The sequence below is a fragment of the Saimiri boliviensis genome, chromosome 19 (genome assembly GCF_048565385.1).
Source record: "Saimiri boliviensis isolate mSaiBol1 chromosome 19, mSaiBol1.pri, whole genome shotgun sequence".
Classification (NCBI taxonomy): Eukaryota; Metazoa; Chordata; class Mammalia; order Primates; family Cebidae; genus Saimiri; species Saimiri boliviensis.
In genome coordinates this window covers 29888754-29903182 of record NC_133467.1, presented here as the reverse complement: position 1 = coordinate 29903182, position 14429 = coordinate 29888754, and the positions used below count along the sequence as shown (strand labels likewise).

Below are 14429 nucleotides of genomic sequence, written 5' to 3'. Positions count from 1 at the left end.
AAAGCTGTGCTGTCTTGCTACTTTTCATATTATGATTCATATACTGGGGGTACAACAGTACAGTTTATCAGTGTCTTCAGAAGTTAATCTCCAGAAAATAGGGTGGAAGCAAGAAAATGAAAGCACTTTATGAAGTATTAACTTAGTACTGAGGCTGAGGTTGTGCAGAGACTTATAAAAATTTGAAGTCCTTCAGTTAACTTTATTTGCAGTTAGCTCCTGCTTGTCTGGAAAATGCAGCCACAGAGAGAACAGCTACAGATAACCCCATATCTTGATTACCTATACAGTTTGCATCTTCAGTTTTTTTTTTTCTTTCTAGATGTTAATGGAAAAGAAGCAGTCCCTGATATTTTTAAACTCCTTTACCTTATTTCCCCTTAAGTTCTGTGGTCAGTATTCTGAATAGAGGCCCTGTCTGATGTCTCACAGCAGGGATTCCTGGAAGGGGAGATGCAGGAATGCTACAGAGTCTTACAGAAGGTCAGGTGATTAAAAATCCACCAGCAGGAAGGTTTAACATACCATCCCACTCAATAAACCAGGAATTGCATGTGCTACTGTAAGAGCATCTGGCTTAGGTCCAGTTGAAGTACCTGGATAAAAGTCAAGTAAGTTTTACTGTGGGACTATACAGGGTGGAATGCAGGGCTGGAAGGAGCAGGCTGATGCCTCAGATGCTGGAACACCAGGCAGAATCCAGGACTCAGGATGCTCCTCAGAGGGGAGATTCTCCCACGGGCACTTGAGGGTGAATCTGTGTTCATTCTTGGAGGATTCCACTGTCAGTTGTGTTTTGAGCATCTCCTGTGTGCTGGACCTGTGGGAAGCACAGCCAGCCAGTGATGATTACAATGTCTTTTAGCTGTGTGCTCTAGACAGGAGAATTGCAGGAAGCTATGGGAGTCCCCGCTAAGGGCATCTCACCTATCCTGGGCGTCAAGAAAGGGGAAGTAGAGATGAATGAAGTAGAAGTCTACAGGATCATGAGTGTTGGAAGGTTGGGGGACGAGTGGGTAGAAGAAGAGTGCTCTGTGCACAGGGAGGAGCATGTGTAGATGCCCTTGAATGTGAGAAGATAGGCTATGATTGAGGAACTTCTGAATAATTGGCAAGGCCACTGGTGTGAGATGAAGCTGGATCATATGGCTATGTAGGCCATGCTGAGGATTTTGATTGCCATCTTTAGAGCAAATGGAAGCAAGTGTGGGAGGTTCTTAAAGAAGGGAATAAAATGACCCAATTTGCTTTGTAAAGAGATCACTCTGACAGCCTCATGGAGAACAGTTTGGAGAGGGCCATGTGGGCAGTGGAGAAACCAGTAAGGAGGCCATTACGTAGACAAAGTGAGAGAGGAAGGTTTATGGATTAGAAGAATCACTATTGTTAAAATGTCTATACTACCAAAGCAATCTACGATTCAATACAATCCCTATCAAAATACCAATAATATCCTTCACAGAAATAGAAAAAACAATCCTAAAATCTGGAGCCATAAAAGACCCAGAATAGCCAAAGTTATTCTGAGCAAAGAGAACACAACTGAAGGCCGGTGCGGAGGCTCAAGCCTGTAATCCCAGCACTTTGGGAGGCCAAGGCGGGTGGATCACGAGGTCAAGAGATCGAGACCATCCTGGTCAACATGGTGAAACCCCGCCTCTACCAAAAATACAAAAAATTAGCTGGGCATGGTGGCGCATGCCTGTAATCCCAGGTACTCAGGAGGCTGAGGCAGGAGAATTGCCTGAACCCAGGAGGCGGCGGTTGCGGTGAGCCGAGATTGTGCCATTGCACTCCAGCCTGGGTAACAAGAGCGAAACTCCATCTCAAAAAAAAAAAAAATTAAAAAAAAAAAAAAAACCACAACTGAAGGAATCGCATTACTTGACTTCAAATTATGCTACAGAACTATAGTAACCAAAACAGCTTGGTACTGGCATGAAAACAGACACATAGACCAGGGGAACAGAATGAGGAACCCAGAAACAAATCCATACATCTACTGTGAACTCATTTTTGACAAAGATGCCAAGAACATACATGGGGAAAAGAACAGTCTTTTCAATAAGCAGTGCTGGGAAAACTGGCTATCCATATGCGGAAGAGTAAAAGTAGACTCCTATCTCTCAGCATATATAAAAATCAAATCAAAATGAATTAAAGACTTAAATTTAACCCTCACACTATGAAACTACTAAAAGAAAACATTGAGGAAACATTGGGTCTTCTGTGGCTCCAAATTTTAGGATTGTTTTTTCTATTTCTGTGAAGGATGTTATTGGTATTTTGATAGGGATTGTATTGAATCATAGATTGCTTTGGTAGTATAGACATTTTAACAATAGTGATTCTTCTAATTCATAAACATGGATTATCTTTCCATTATTTTGTGTCCTCTTCAATTTCTTTCATCAACATTTTATAGTTTTTATTATAGAGATCTTTCACTTCTTTGGTTAAGCTAATTCCTAGGTATTTAGATTAGTGATTTTCTTTGCATGAATGGGAAGGAGGGAAGAAGGGCTAACGAGTGTGTGATGTGAGTGTGATGGAATTGTTGGGATGTGGGGTGAGGCGAGTGTGTGTCCTATGAGGTGTACATGTACATGTGCACTGTGACTGTGTGTGAAGGTGTGTGGTGCATGTATACACACGTACCAGCTAGGGTAGTGGCTGATGTAGTGAAGAAGGTACTTGTGGGGTGAAGATGGCAGATGTCTTAATGTGAGCCCCTTATTAGGAAGCCTTGTCTAAAACTATGAAGCTGCCTCTTCTCTCCACCTGCACTGTCTCTGTCCTCCCTGTGCCCCATGTTTCCTTTGGCTTTCTCAGTCTACCAGTGCCTCTTCCTGAGGAGGGATCAATGGGCCAGGGTCAGGGTAACAGGGTGGGGATGGGTCCCATCTGGGTATTTGTGTTCAGGCCCAATGGTGGTTCCACTGGGCAGCCACCCCTTTCCTGGTCTGCGGGGATCCAGTGGGAAGACCATACAGTCCCCCAGGTTCCTTGTGATCGGTGACCTTGCTCAGTCCTGTGACCCCAGCTCTCATGTGATGGCTGAGGGAACATGAGCCCCTCAAGGCCTGTGTGTTCCTGACTACACGACGTTCAGGTCAGGAGCTATCAGCTGTGCAGCATCGAGGAGAGGGGGCATGGGAACTGCCCCCGGTCAGAGTGACTGTGAAGTTGGGCAATCACGAATCTGGGCTTCACGTTATCCTTAGCTGTGGGTCACTGACTTGTTGACAGACTGCATGGCACAAGCAGAGCTCAGGGGAAAAATGCAACCACAGTTAAATCTGACCACACTAGTTGATCTAAGTGGTTTTGTTTACCTCAGCGAGTTGTAAGGTTCTTCAGTAGCTATGTTGCCCCTGATTGGCCATGGTGGGCTGTGCCCTGGGGGCCAAACTGCAATGTGCTCACTGCTTGCCAGTTGTGCTCTTCAGTGTATTAGCACAAACTGTTGATCAATACTAGGAGAAATCCCTTTGCAGTGTTTAGTTTTTGAAATGCCACTCACTGGGGTCAGGCCTCAGCTCCAAATTTCGGGAAAAACTTGCTTTTCCCGTAACCGCAGGACATTCTTTTCCCACACAGATGATTGTCCTAGTCTTATCTTCATTCGTTAATGGAATCCTTGCCTGGGTAGACATTTAAGTTATTCTAGTCTCTTAATTTCTGGTATATCCCTTGGGTTGTTTTATGTAATTTATGTATAATATGTAGAGGCAAATCCCAATGGGTCAGTGTGCAATGGGATGGTATATGAAGGAATTCATGTCACAGATGCTTGATCAATGAATCGATGTTGGGTTGTCCTCCTCTTTTCTTCTTTCATTCTTATAAGGAATGCTATCTAGAGATTATACCTTTTTGATTTTTATTTTTTGAAACAGAGTCTCACTCTGTCATCTGGGCTGGAATGCTGTGGCATGATATCTCAGTGCAACCTCCACCTCCTGGTTGCAAGCAATTCTCATGCCTCAGTGTCCTAAGTAGCTGGAATTACAGGCACATGCCACCACGCCTAGCTAATTTTTGTATTTATAGAGACGGAGTTTCATCATGTTGGCCAGGCTGGTCTCGAACTCCAGACCTCAAGTGATCTGCCTGCCTCGGCCTCCCAAAGATCTGGAATTACAGGCATGAGCCATGGTGCCCAGCTAAGAGTATACTTTTGATCCAGCAATCTCACTTGTAGGAATCCAGCCTAAAGAGCTACTGGGATGGGCTCAAACTTGTGTAGATGAAAAGCATAATTTGTAATAGTGACATAGCATGTCCATCAGTGGGTATGTCCATTATGTGTAATGTAATAGTCCTGTATTCATTGGCATAGGGAGATGCGCTACTTGTATTTAAAGTCAAAAAAACCAAGATGCAGAACAATGTAATATGAACCTTTACATAAAACAAATTCCCCCCGTCTGTGAATATATATCCATCAGTACACAAAGAAAGATGTACATCAACTGTTACAGTGGGGACTATATTCTTTTGTGCTGCATATTTCTGCATTATTTGAATAGCTTACAGTAAGAAAGTACTCATATTAAGCATTCATCTTCATATTCAAATTGATTTTAAAATAACTTATAAGTATAATAAATTTTAAGGCCAGGCGCAGTGGCTCAAGCCTGTAATCCCAGCACTTTGGGAGGCCGAGGTGGGGTGGATCATAAATTTGGGAGTTTGAGACCAGCCTAGCCAATATAATGAAAACCCATCTTTACAAAAAATACAAAAAAAAAAAAAAAAAAAAAAGCTGGGTGTGGTGGTACATGCCTGTAGTCCCAGCTGCTAGGGAGGCTGAGGCAGGAGAATTGCTGAACCCGCAAGTGCAGTGAGCTGAGATCGCACCACGGCACTCCAGCCTGGGCGACAGAGCAAGACTCTGTCTCAAAAAAAAAAAAGTCAATTTCTTTCCTCCAATTGGGAACTTAATCAAATGTGTCAGGAATCTAACATCTAGGGCTAAATCAGTGCAGTTCCACTGGTTAAAAAAGGTATATATTCATTTTTTTTTTGAGTGCACTAATACTTGCCAGTCACTTTTGTGTAGGACATTTTATTCTGTTTGATCTTTACTGAAATCCAATTTTACAGTTGAGGAAATTGAGACCAAAAAAGTGAATTGCCTTGCCGTAAAAATAGTGATGGAAGAGTCTTCACACCCAAGGCTTTCTGACTTGGAAGTCTGCTTGGTTAGATACAGTGCTCTGCTGGATCTCAGGTTAAGAGTAAGATGAAGAAGGAAGCAGTTAATTTCTGATTAAGTTGCTTTTTATAAAGTTAGAAACAGACTCAAAACAAAACAGCCTTAATTTCTTCATCTGTAAAATGGGCAGAAGAGCTGGTCCTTCACCCTTTGGAACTTTCTGGGATTAGGGACACTTGCTACCCCTCCTCTCAATGAGTGTTTGCTTCTCCCCCACAGTACGTAGGAAGCCTGGACGTGCCGAGGCCCAACAGCAGGGTGGAGATCGTGGCTGCCATGCGCCGGATACGGGTGAGTGGCCAGAGGCGGCTTGCGTGGAGCTAGGAGTCAAGTGCCTTAGCTGCCGGCCCTTCTAGGTAGGGCTGGAGGGGCCAAAATGATGGGCTGCACCCCTTGCAAACCCAGACTTCTCCTTTCTGTACCCTCTAGGAAGCTGTTTTGAATTAAAGTTTGATCTTGATGAAAGGCTAATGTTAAAATGGATGTGATGGCTGGAGTGGAACCATCTTCCCTCTCTTGTGACCTGTAGCTCTTCAAACTGAGATACAGGTTACCCTTGATGATGTATGGTGACTGGCCAGGGACTGATAGCTCTTTTTTATTCAAAGATTTTAGGGAAAAGGTTTAGTAATTAGCTGGTAATTGACTCAAAACATTCTTTAAAAAGGTAATTTATTGTGGCATAGAATATAAGATTTACTTGGATTTTTAAGAGTAAATGTAAGATTTTAACAAAATTTTATTGGTTGGATGCTTTAGGCTCTGGGAGTGTACTTTTGGACAGTTTGGTATACATTATTGTTGGTATACATGGTTTAGTCTATGAACTTGTTGCTTTATGACTCTGTGGTACATGGAGCTGAGACTTAAGAAGAATTAAATTCTCTTCTGATCCCTGCGAAGGAATTTGTCCATGTGCTCTGCACTGGAACAGAATATATTACCGTATACTTGGGCATTTCAAAGGTAGGTTTGGGATTGGTAAAATGGATTTTAATTTTTTTTTTTTAAGAGAGACTTGGCATTAGAGATGACATGATTGGTCGTCCCTGGATGCAGCCTGGTTTGTTCTTTAGACTAATTGTTCTGCAGAATAATCTCGCCTAAATGGAAAACATGAAAGTGATGATGCCGTGGCTTCATTTTGCTTTGTTAGTTTTGCTTTCAGCCAATCCTTCATCTGGTGAACAGAAACTTCAATGACAGCAACACTGGGAAGAAGATTTGCATGCTTGGGGCTGTTTCTCTGGGCTGTTCATCAGCCTAATATAATAATCTTTTCATTGCCTTATTCTTCCCAGTATTTCAGCATTTTTTACTGTTAAGTTTATTGAGACTGCTATTAAATATATCAGTACTATTTTTCATGGACACAGAAGTAGCTTCAAAGCACTTTCACTTGAGTTGTTTCAATCAGCATTCATAGCAAGCTGTGAAGTGGGGGACCAGTTACCCTCATTTTCTAGATTAAGGCTCAGAGGGGTATAGTGAGGAGTCCTGCAGGTCTAGGAAGGGGCAGGCATGTGGCCTGAATTCATTTCTTCGCTCAGTCTCATGAGAACATGCAACTTTCGAGTATTTCCAGGCCTCCCCTTTCCCTAGAAGGCTGGTCGTGGGCTCTAGAGGCATCTGGGGTTGGAATGCGACCCCGGTCTCCTTTTCCCTCATCATCTGTCCCTAGAAGGTGCTAGCTCAGATAGCACAGAGGCCTCTGCTGGGAACATCTGGTGGTGTTAACGATTGTTAGGATGGGCTGCTACTTTCACCACAGTTGTGGTTCCTGCTGTGATAAGAAGGGTTGGACCTGTACCTGGCCTGTCCTTGGGGTTTCAACCAAAAAAAGTCCTTTTTTAATTCACTTTTGACTAAGAGACAGGGAATATATTGTCATTAATGTCACTGTCATTATGAAAGTGGTATCTCTGTTAGTAGCTACTACTAGGAATAGCTACTTATGTGTCAGGTGCTGTGTCAGGCTTTTTAATATTGAAATAATATTTTATTTACTATTTACAACTACTCTAGATGAGGATATTATTACATTTTAGAGATGAGGAAATAGAACCGTGGGCCGATTAAATAATTCAAGTTACTCTTAGTAGGAAGAGTTGGGGTTCATATCCAGGACTGGGCTGTCCCATTTGTAACCCTGCTGAAGGCTTTTTGTGACCCTACTATGAGTCATTATTCCATCTGAGGAACCAAAGCACTGGGACATGGAACCTCCCTAGGAAGAGAGCCAGTGGCAGAAACACAACTTTGTGGAACAAATAGAGGTACAGAAAAACATCACCTGGAAGCAAGGGAAGGCTGAAGCACGGGATGGGGCTGGCTGGTCGTGGGCTCTAGAGGCATCTGGGGTTGGAATGTGACCCTAGTCTCCTTTTCCCTCATCCTCTGTCAGCCCTTATGGTCCATGTGCCTCTTCCTGCAGCTCCCTTCCTGTGGGCTGCTTCCAGTGCTTAATGAGCAGCTCATTAAATTAGAGGGAGCAATTAATTGGCCAGAAAGCTGTTTGGTCTGGCTGTCCAGTCTCTTGTTTAGACTGGCCACCATTAACAGCAAGTGCTGTGGTATGTGTTTTACCCTAAACCCCTCAATTCACTGCTAGGTCCAGGCTGCTATTTTCTTTTCTTCTTTGCCTTTTAAAAGCTGTGGTGGCTGTAATTACAGCTGTCAAGAACTAGGGCATGGGATTTCTGTGTAAAGGACTATTCTTGACTTTGTCCTTTTATTTAGAACGGTGCCAGGCTAACATTAGGCAGGGATTTTCTTGCTGGATGCTCTGATGGGTTCAGAAGACACAGGCCTCACAGCTTGGCTGGAGCAGTAAGTAGACCTTGGAAAACAGCAGTTATGATAAGGATCACAGGGCCTCACGTGTGTGAGATGTCGACCTCCCTGGAACACTAATGGGATAGTTGATGGGCGGTGAAGATGATCTGTTTCCCAGAGAGAGGAGTATTCAGAGTAAAGGGATCTGCCTGAGGTGTCTGCATTCATTCTCTAGCTGGTGTGTGTATTTTTATTCCTTACCCCGGTGTGGATTCTGAGCTAAATATGTGGACTTTGTTGATTTCACTGGTGCTTTTCCTCTTCCCTCTCTCCATTTCTCATTTGGTCTCTCGCCCTTTTGATGTCCTTTCTGAATTTATACTATTTGTCTTGAGTGTATTTTGCTTTTTTTAAACCTTTTTAATATGCTTTCAGTACTTTATGGTTATTAAACATTAAATTTAACTGTTTTTTTAAGTGTGAAGTTCAGCAGTGTTAAGTATATTCACACTGTTGTGTCACAGATCTCTAGAACTTTTTCATCTTGCAAAATTGACACTCTATACCCATTAAACATAATTCCCCCTCCCCCTCTTGCCAGAGCCTGGCAATTACCTTTCTATTCCCTGTTTCTGTGATTTTGACTACTTCATGTGAATAAAATCATAGAGGGTTTGTTCTTTTTTGACTGGTTTATTTAATTTAGCATAATGTCATCAATGTCACATGTTGTAGCATGTGACAGGATTTCCTTCCTTTTTAAGGTTCCATAATATTCTGTTGTGCATGTATACCACATTTTAAAAATCCATTCCTTTACTTATGAACATTTGGGTTGCTTCTACCTCTTGGCTGTTGTGAATTGTGCTGCAATGAACATAGGTATGTAAAGATGTTTTTGAGATCTTGCATAGAAATTTTTGGGATATATATATACCCAGAAATGTGATTGCTGGATATGGTAGTCCTGTTTTTAACTTTTTGAAGAACCTCCATACTGTTTTCCGTAATGACTATCATTTCACGTTAACATCACATCTTCCTTATTTATTGTTTACCAGAGAGTAGAAGCTAAGTGTTAGAACCAAGATCAAACTGCAGGCTTCTGATTCCAGATATGGCACTTTCCCTGCTCTATGCCAACTCCTTGGTATTGGATTTAGTCATATTTTACTCTCTGATCTCTACAATGACCCAGACAAGAAGGAAGCTTAAGGGACACTCCCCAGAACTATGGAATGGTTGTCCTGCTCTTTATTTACCAAGGATCAAAAGGTCTAAGAAGTTGTCAGCTAGAAAAGGAAGAGTAGAGTGAGAGAAGAGGGAATATACCTCCTTTTTTAATTGAAAAATATATTTTTTTCTTTCAGCTGTGTAGCTTAGAACAATTCACAAAGTTTTGGGAAGCTCTGCTTGAGCTGGGGATTGGTCTGACACTGGTACTGCTTGCTTGGAGGTTGCCGGTTGAAGGTGCAGGGTGGCCGGTAATGCTGAAACCTGGTTGCTGGCATTGCATTGTCCAACTGACTGCGAGTGAATAGGTGAGTCCAGCAGCCAGATGTTTGGTATGATTTGCATTAGTAAATATGAACACCAGTCTGTCATTTCACCTTTTATCTTTTCTTGGAAGGCAGCACTATGAAGCGAAAAGAGCTCTCAATGAGGAATAATGAGGGCTGGACTTGAGTCTTCTCCTTGACTTAATAGATAACCTTGGCGAGGCATGTAACTGCTGTTAATCTCAATTTCCTCATTTATAAAAGACAGAGCATGACACTTCTTGTTCTGCCTCTCTAGTGCTGTTGTTGAATCTGGGATGAGGCATGGAAAAACGTTTTATAAACCACAAAGTGCTATTTATATTCATCGGTATCATTTTTATACCTTCCTTTGGAGAAGGAAAATGCTTTGGGTTTCAAAGCATTTCATAAGAGCAGATAAATACCCTGAGAGATATTGAGCTGCCTCATCTAGCCCCTTTTAATAGCTGGAGTCTTTTTTTCAGGTTTCAGTGCAAATATCCCTTCCTTGGGGAGGCCTTTCCTACGTAGGTCATCTTGTCCTCTCATGTTCTGTGGCACCACACCCCTCTCTTTTGTAGCACTCAGAGCAACTGTATTCCCAGTGTTTGGCACGGTGCCTGTCTGTGCTCAGTAAACATTTGTTGAGTGATTGAGAAAATTAATCTTACTTAATAACCAGCTGAGCATAAAGCCATGAAATCTGGGGAGGCTCTACTGAGGGGGTTCTGGAAGGAAGATGGCTGCACTGAAGTCAGACTTGACAGGTTCTATAGCTTTGCCAAGGATGCTGGTGTGGAGAGTGGGGCTGCAGCGCCTGGCTCCAGCATGTCACTGGGTGGCCCCCAACCCCTTCACCTTTGGAACCCACTGTTGCTGTGGAAACAGGGGGGGCTTTTGGTGCTGGCCTGTTTGGTGGCTGAAGACCCAATCTCTGGCTCTTAAACAAGGGGGATAGATACCTGCAGTCGAAATGTGGTGCCGCCTCTTGGAGACCAGTGCAGACCAAACCTGGGAGGGATGTGTGCTGCAGCCAGATGACACTTGTGGATGTCTAGTCTCCCTTGGTGGCTCCTCTGGCTGTGGGCTGGGCAAAATCTTGGCCCCACTGCAAATGGTCTTTCAAATGGTCCAGTGTGGGGTCAGAGTTTTCTATTTAACAGTGACTTGGTTTCTCAGGTGTGGTGCTCTGGAGTGGTGTTGGTCTTGGCCTTGAACAGAATGGGTGGGTTCAGTTCTGAAAATGGCCAAGCCCTCTCTCCCTGCAGCCCTTTTCCAGAATTGCCACCTCTTACTGAAATTCTCTCAAGAAAAACAAACAAACAAACAAAACAGAAAAATATAAAATGGCCTTGGACACTTTCTTGGGAAAACATAACTGAAATGCTCTTAGGAGAACTTTCAGGGACTGGTGGATGGGTGGCTTTATGGAGGCAGCGACTGGAGTTGTGAACGCGCCTTTCTGCACTTGTGTTTCTTTACCCACCAGCAGTATGGTTCTGCACGTGGTCTCATGCATTCAGCCGTGAAATCCATATTTCACCTCCTCTGAGAGGCTTTGTCCAGGAGTCACTTTATCCCTTTGTATAACTTTCTCCCAAAGTGGCTCCCGTCAGCACCATTCACTCCTTTGTCATTGTTCTCCTTTTCATCCAAAGTTCAGAGTTGGAACGTCTACCTCGAACAGCTGAAGTTGTAACACAAACCTCTCTCTCACTGTGTTAGTATGGCCCTATTAATTTCCTATGCTGCTGTAACATATTTTTTAATACTACAAACTTAGTGGCTTAACACAAACTTATCTTATAGTTCTGGAGGTCAGAGTCCAAAATGGGGCTAAAATCAAGGAGTTGGCAGGGCTGCATTCCTTCTGGAGGCTCTAGCAGAGGATCTGTTCCTTAGCTTTTCCAGCTCCCAGAGGCTCCCTGGATGCCTTGGCTCATGGCCTCTTTCCGTCCTTAGTGCTGGCAATTATGTCCCTGAATTATGGCCCCTGCTTTTTGTCTTCACATCTCTTTCTCTGACTCTAACTCTCCTGCACCTCCATCGCCTTTGCTTTTGAGGTCCCTCATGATTAGACTGGGCCCTCCTCATTCTCTCTTCCCCAGTAATCCAGGATAATCTTTCCTTCTCAAGGTCCTTAAGTTGGTCACACCTGCAAAGTCCCCTTTGTCATGCAGGGTAACACATTCATAGGTTTGGGGGATTAGATCATGGACCTCTTTGGGGGTTTTGATTCTGTCTACCATAATGGGATTAAAGCCTTAGGCTCATAGTAGGGATTGGAGAGATTCCACTCGCTACTGAGGTGCTCTAGTACTGGGATCAGGAAGAACTAAATTCAAATCCTGTTCCTTCTGACCACATTTCTTTATCAATTATTCTTTAATCATCAGGAAAATTGGGATAATATATTCTTGGCACATGTATTTTAGATTTATACATGAATGCACGAAGAATACTGAGTTAAGTGCCTAGCATGTGAATTGTGAATCATAAATAATAGTTCTTTGCCTCCTTTTTTCTTTTTTTTTTTTCTGAGAGAGGGTCTTGCTCTGTCACCCAAGTTGGAGTGTGGTGGCATGATCATAAATCAGTACAGCCTTAACCTCCCAGGCTCAGGTGATCCTCCTGCCTCAGCCTCCCTAGTAGCTGGGGATACAGGCATGTGCCACCACACCTGGCTAATTTTTAAAATTATTTGTTGAGACAGGGTCTCCTTATGTTGCCCAGGCTGGTTATTTCTTTCTAATTACTGTATATCAGAGCAGGGCTTTGGGGTCAGAAAACAATACAGATTTGCTGCCAAGCTAGCTATTATTATTAAAGACATGAATTCAGTTGCTTTTAGGGCAATTATTATTTTTAGCAGTCAGTAGATCCGTGTTTCTCAGAATGGGTTCTGTGGCTCTCTTGGAATTTAGGAATGTATTTTCAAGAGTCTGAGAGTTATCCATAAGAATTTTAAAATTCTGCTTTTCATTTGATCCTAATGACAACAAGATAAAATAAGCCTGTTCTGGAAGGGCCATTGTCTGCCTGAGCGCTGTCATTTGGGTTTATTGTTCACAGTTGTGTTTGTCTACTTGTTTCTACTTGTGTTGCCATCAGATATTTCTTCTGTAAGGGTTATAACCTGAAGAAAAAGAACAGAAAATTTACATATATATATATATATAATGAATTCTAATAAGGTAAAGGGCACATGACTGCACTTTGCACAGTCATGAGTTATGAATCAAGATTTTGCAGTAGTTGGAACAGAGAGAGGAAAGTGGCAGAAAAATGGGATTAGTGCCTAAGGCACAGTACTGAAGGTGGGGCTGATGTGTAGCCATAGTTCCTGAGGCAGCCTCTGGAGTTGCTGATGGCTAGTGTTTGTTCTGACAACTTTCAGTGTCTTTTCTGATTTGTCGGGACTGTGCCATCCTGGCTAACTTCTGAGTATCGCCCTGCATATTCCTCTGCTAACCAAAGAAAACTTGGGGCAGGTAGTCACTGTATATTCCTGTTGTGAGCAGTGATATCATTTCAGTTACAAGGACAAAGTATTCTCTGATTCTAACATTCTTAATTTGAATGTATTGGTAACATAACTTGTGTTTAATGTATAAATTTGTATAAACCCTATAAGTAATTTATATCTAGTTTTATGATTTACATATTTAAATGATGTAACAACCATTATTTGCAACGCTTCTTTGGGTAACAGCTTTTTGGGGTGTAATTCGCTTACCATATGATTCATCCATTTAAATATACACTTCAGTGAGATTTAGTATACTGTTAACGTTGTATAACCATCACCACAATCAATTTTAAAACATTTCCAGCACTCCAAAAAGAATCTCTGTACCTCTAATCCATCATCCCCCATTCCCCAGCACCTCTAGCCCCAGATAACTAGTAATCTGCTTTCTGTCTCTATGGATTTGCCTATTTTGGACATTTTAAATGGCATCATATAATATGTGGCCTTTAGTATTTGACTTCTTTCATTTAGCATAGTATTTTCAAGGTTAATCCATATTGGGGCATGTATCAGTACTTCATTTCCTTTTATTACTAACATTTCATAGCATGGCTATACCACATATTATTTATTCATTCAAACACTGGGTGTTTGCCAATTTTTTTTCTTTAAAAGGGGTCCAGACTTTATTAAATTTTAGAAAACACTTGATAGGATTGAGCAGTGTGTGATGGAATGGTTAGAACTGTCTTCTCAGCCAAAGGAAACAAATCAATGCTTTCTTAGGCGACAAGGTATTCTCATCAATATAAAGAGCAGTGCCCAGACAGCAGGGCCTAATTTTTTCCCCACTCATTTGAAAAAATAAATGGACATCCCTTTTTGAGCACTGTTTTAGGCTTTGGGGATACAGCAGTCTACAAAACAAAGTCCCTGTCTGTGTGGAGTTTGTAGGGGTGGGTGCTCTTTTACACAGACTGTTTCGGAAGGCTTCTGGGCTCTGATGATGCTTGAGTCTCTAGAGATGTGAATGGAGAGAGGGAGTGAGCCATGTGGGTGTCTGGAGGAAGTGTTCCAGACAGAGGTCAGCAAGAGCCAATGCCCTGGGGGCAGGAATGGGCTTTGCAGGTTCAAGAAATAGCAAGAAGGCTAGTGTGAATGGAGACCTGTGAGCCTGAGGGAGTGATCGATTATTTCTAGGATTTTATTCTCAGGACACACCTCAGGAGAATCTGGTTTGCTGAGTACCTACTGAATACATAATGGAAAACATATTTATCTTTTCCTGAATCTGCACCAGACTGAAAAGTCTCTCAGTAGGAGGAGTTTGGTTCTGCTCTTCAGGTGAAGTGATTTGGGAATGAATTTTAAACTGGGGCAGAACTGCTGAATGCATTATCTGTCAGCAGAGAAGAGTTAGTAAGAACCTGGAGTTGTTATC

The 14429-nt window shown here is 42.5% G+C and overlaps 1 protein-coding gene across 4 annotated transcripts in view; it reads left to right on the top strand.

The window, feature by feature from the left end:
- LOC101044371 (uncharacterized protein C1orf226) overlaps nucleotides 1–14429 on the top strand; it is a 317762-nt gene that overhangs the window by 82202 nt on the left and 221131 nt on the right. For 2 of the 4 annotated variants that reach the window (XM_003943383.4, XM_010331245.3), the window contains exon 2: nucleotides 5441–5512. The exons of 1 other annotated variant lie outside the window; for it this stretch is intronic. In XM_003943383.4, coding sequence (XP_003943432.2) covers nucleotides 5441–5512 — 72 coding nt within the window. Of the gene's footprint in view, nucleotides 1–5439; nucleotides 5513–14429 lie in introns of those variants that run through there. One more of the 4 variants, XM_074390241.1, reaches the window with a different exon arrangement.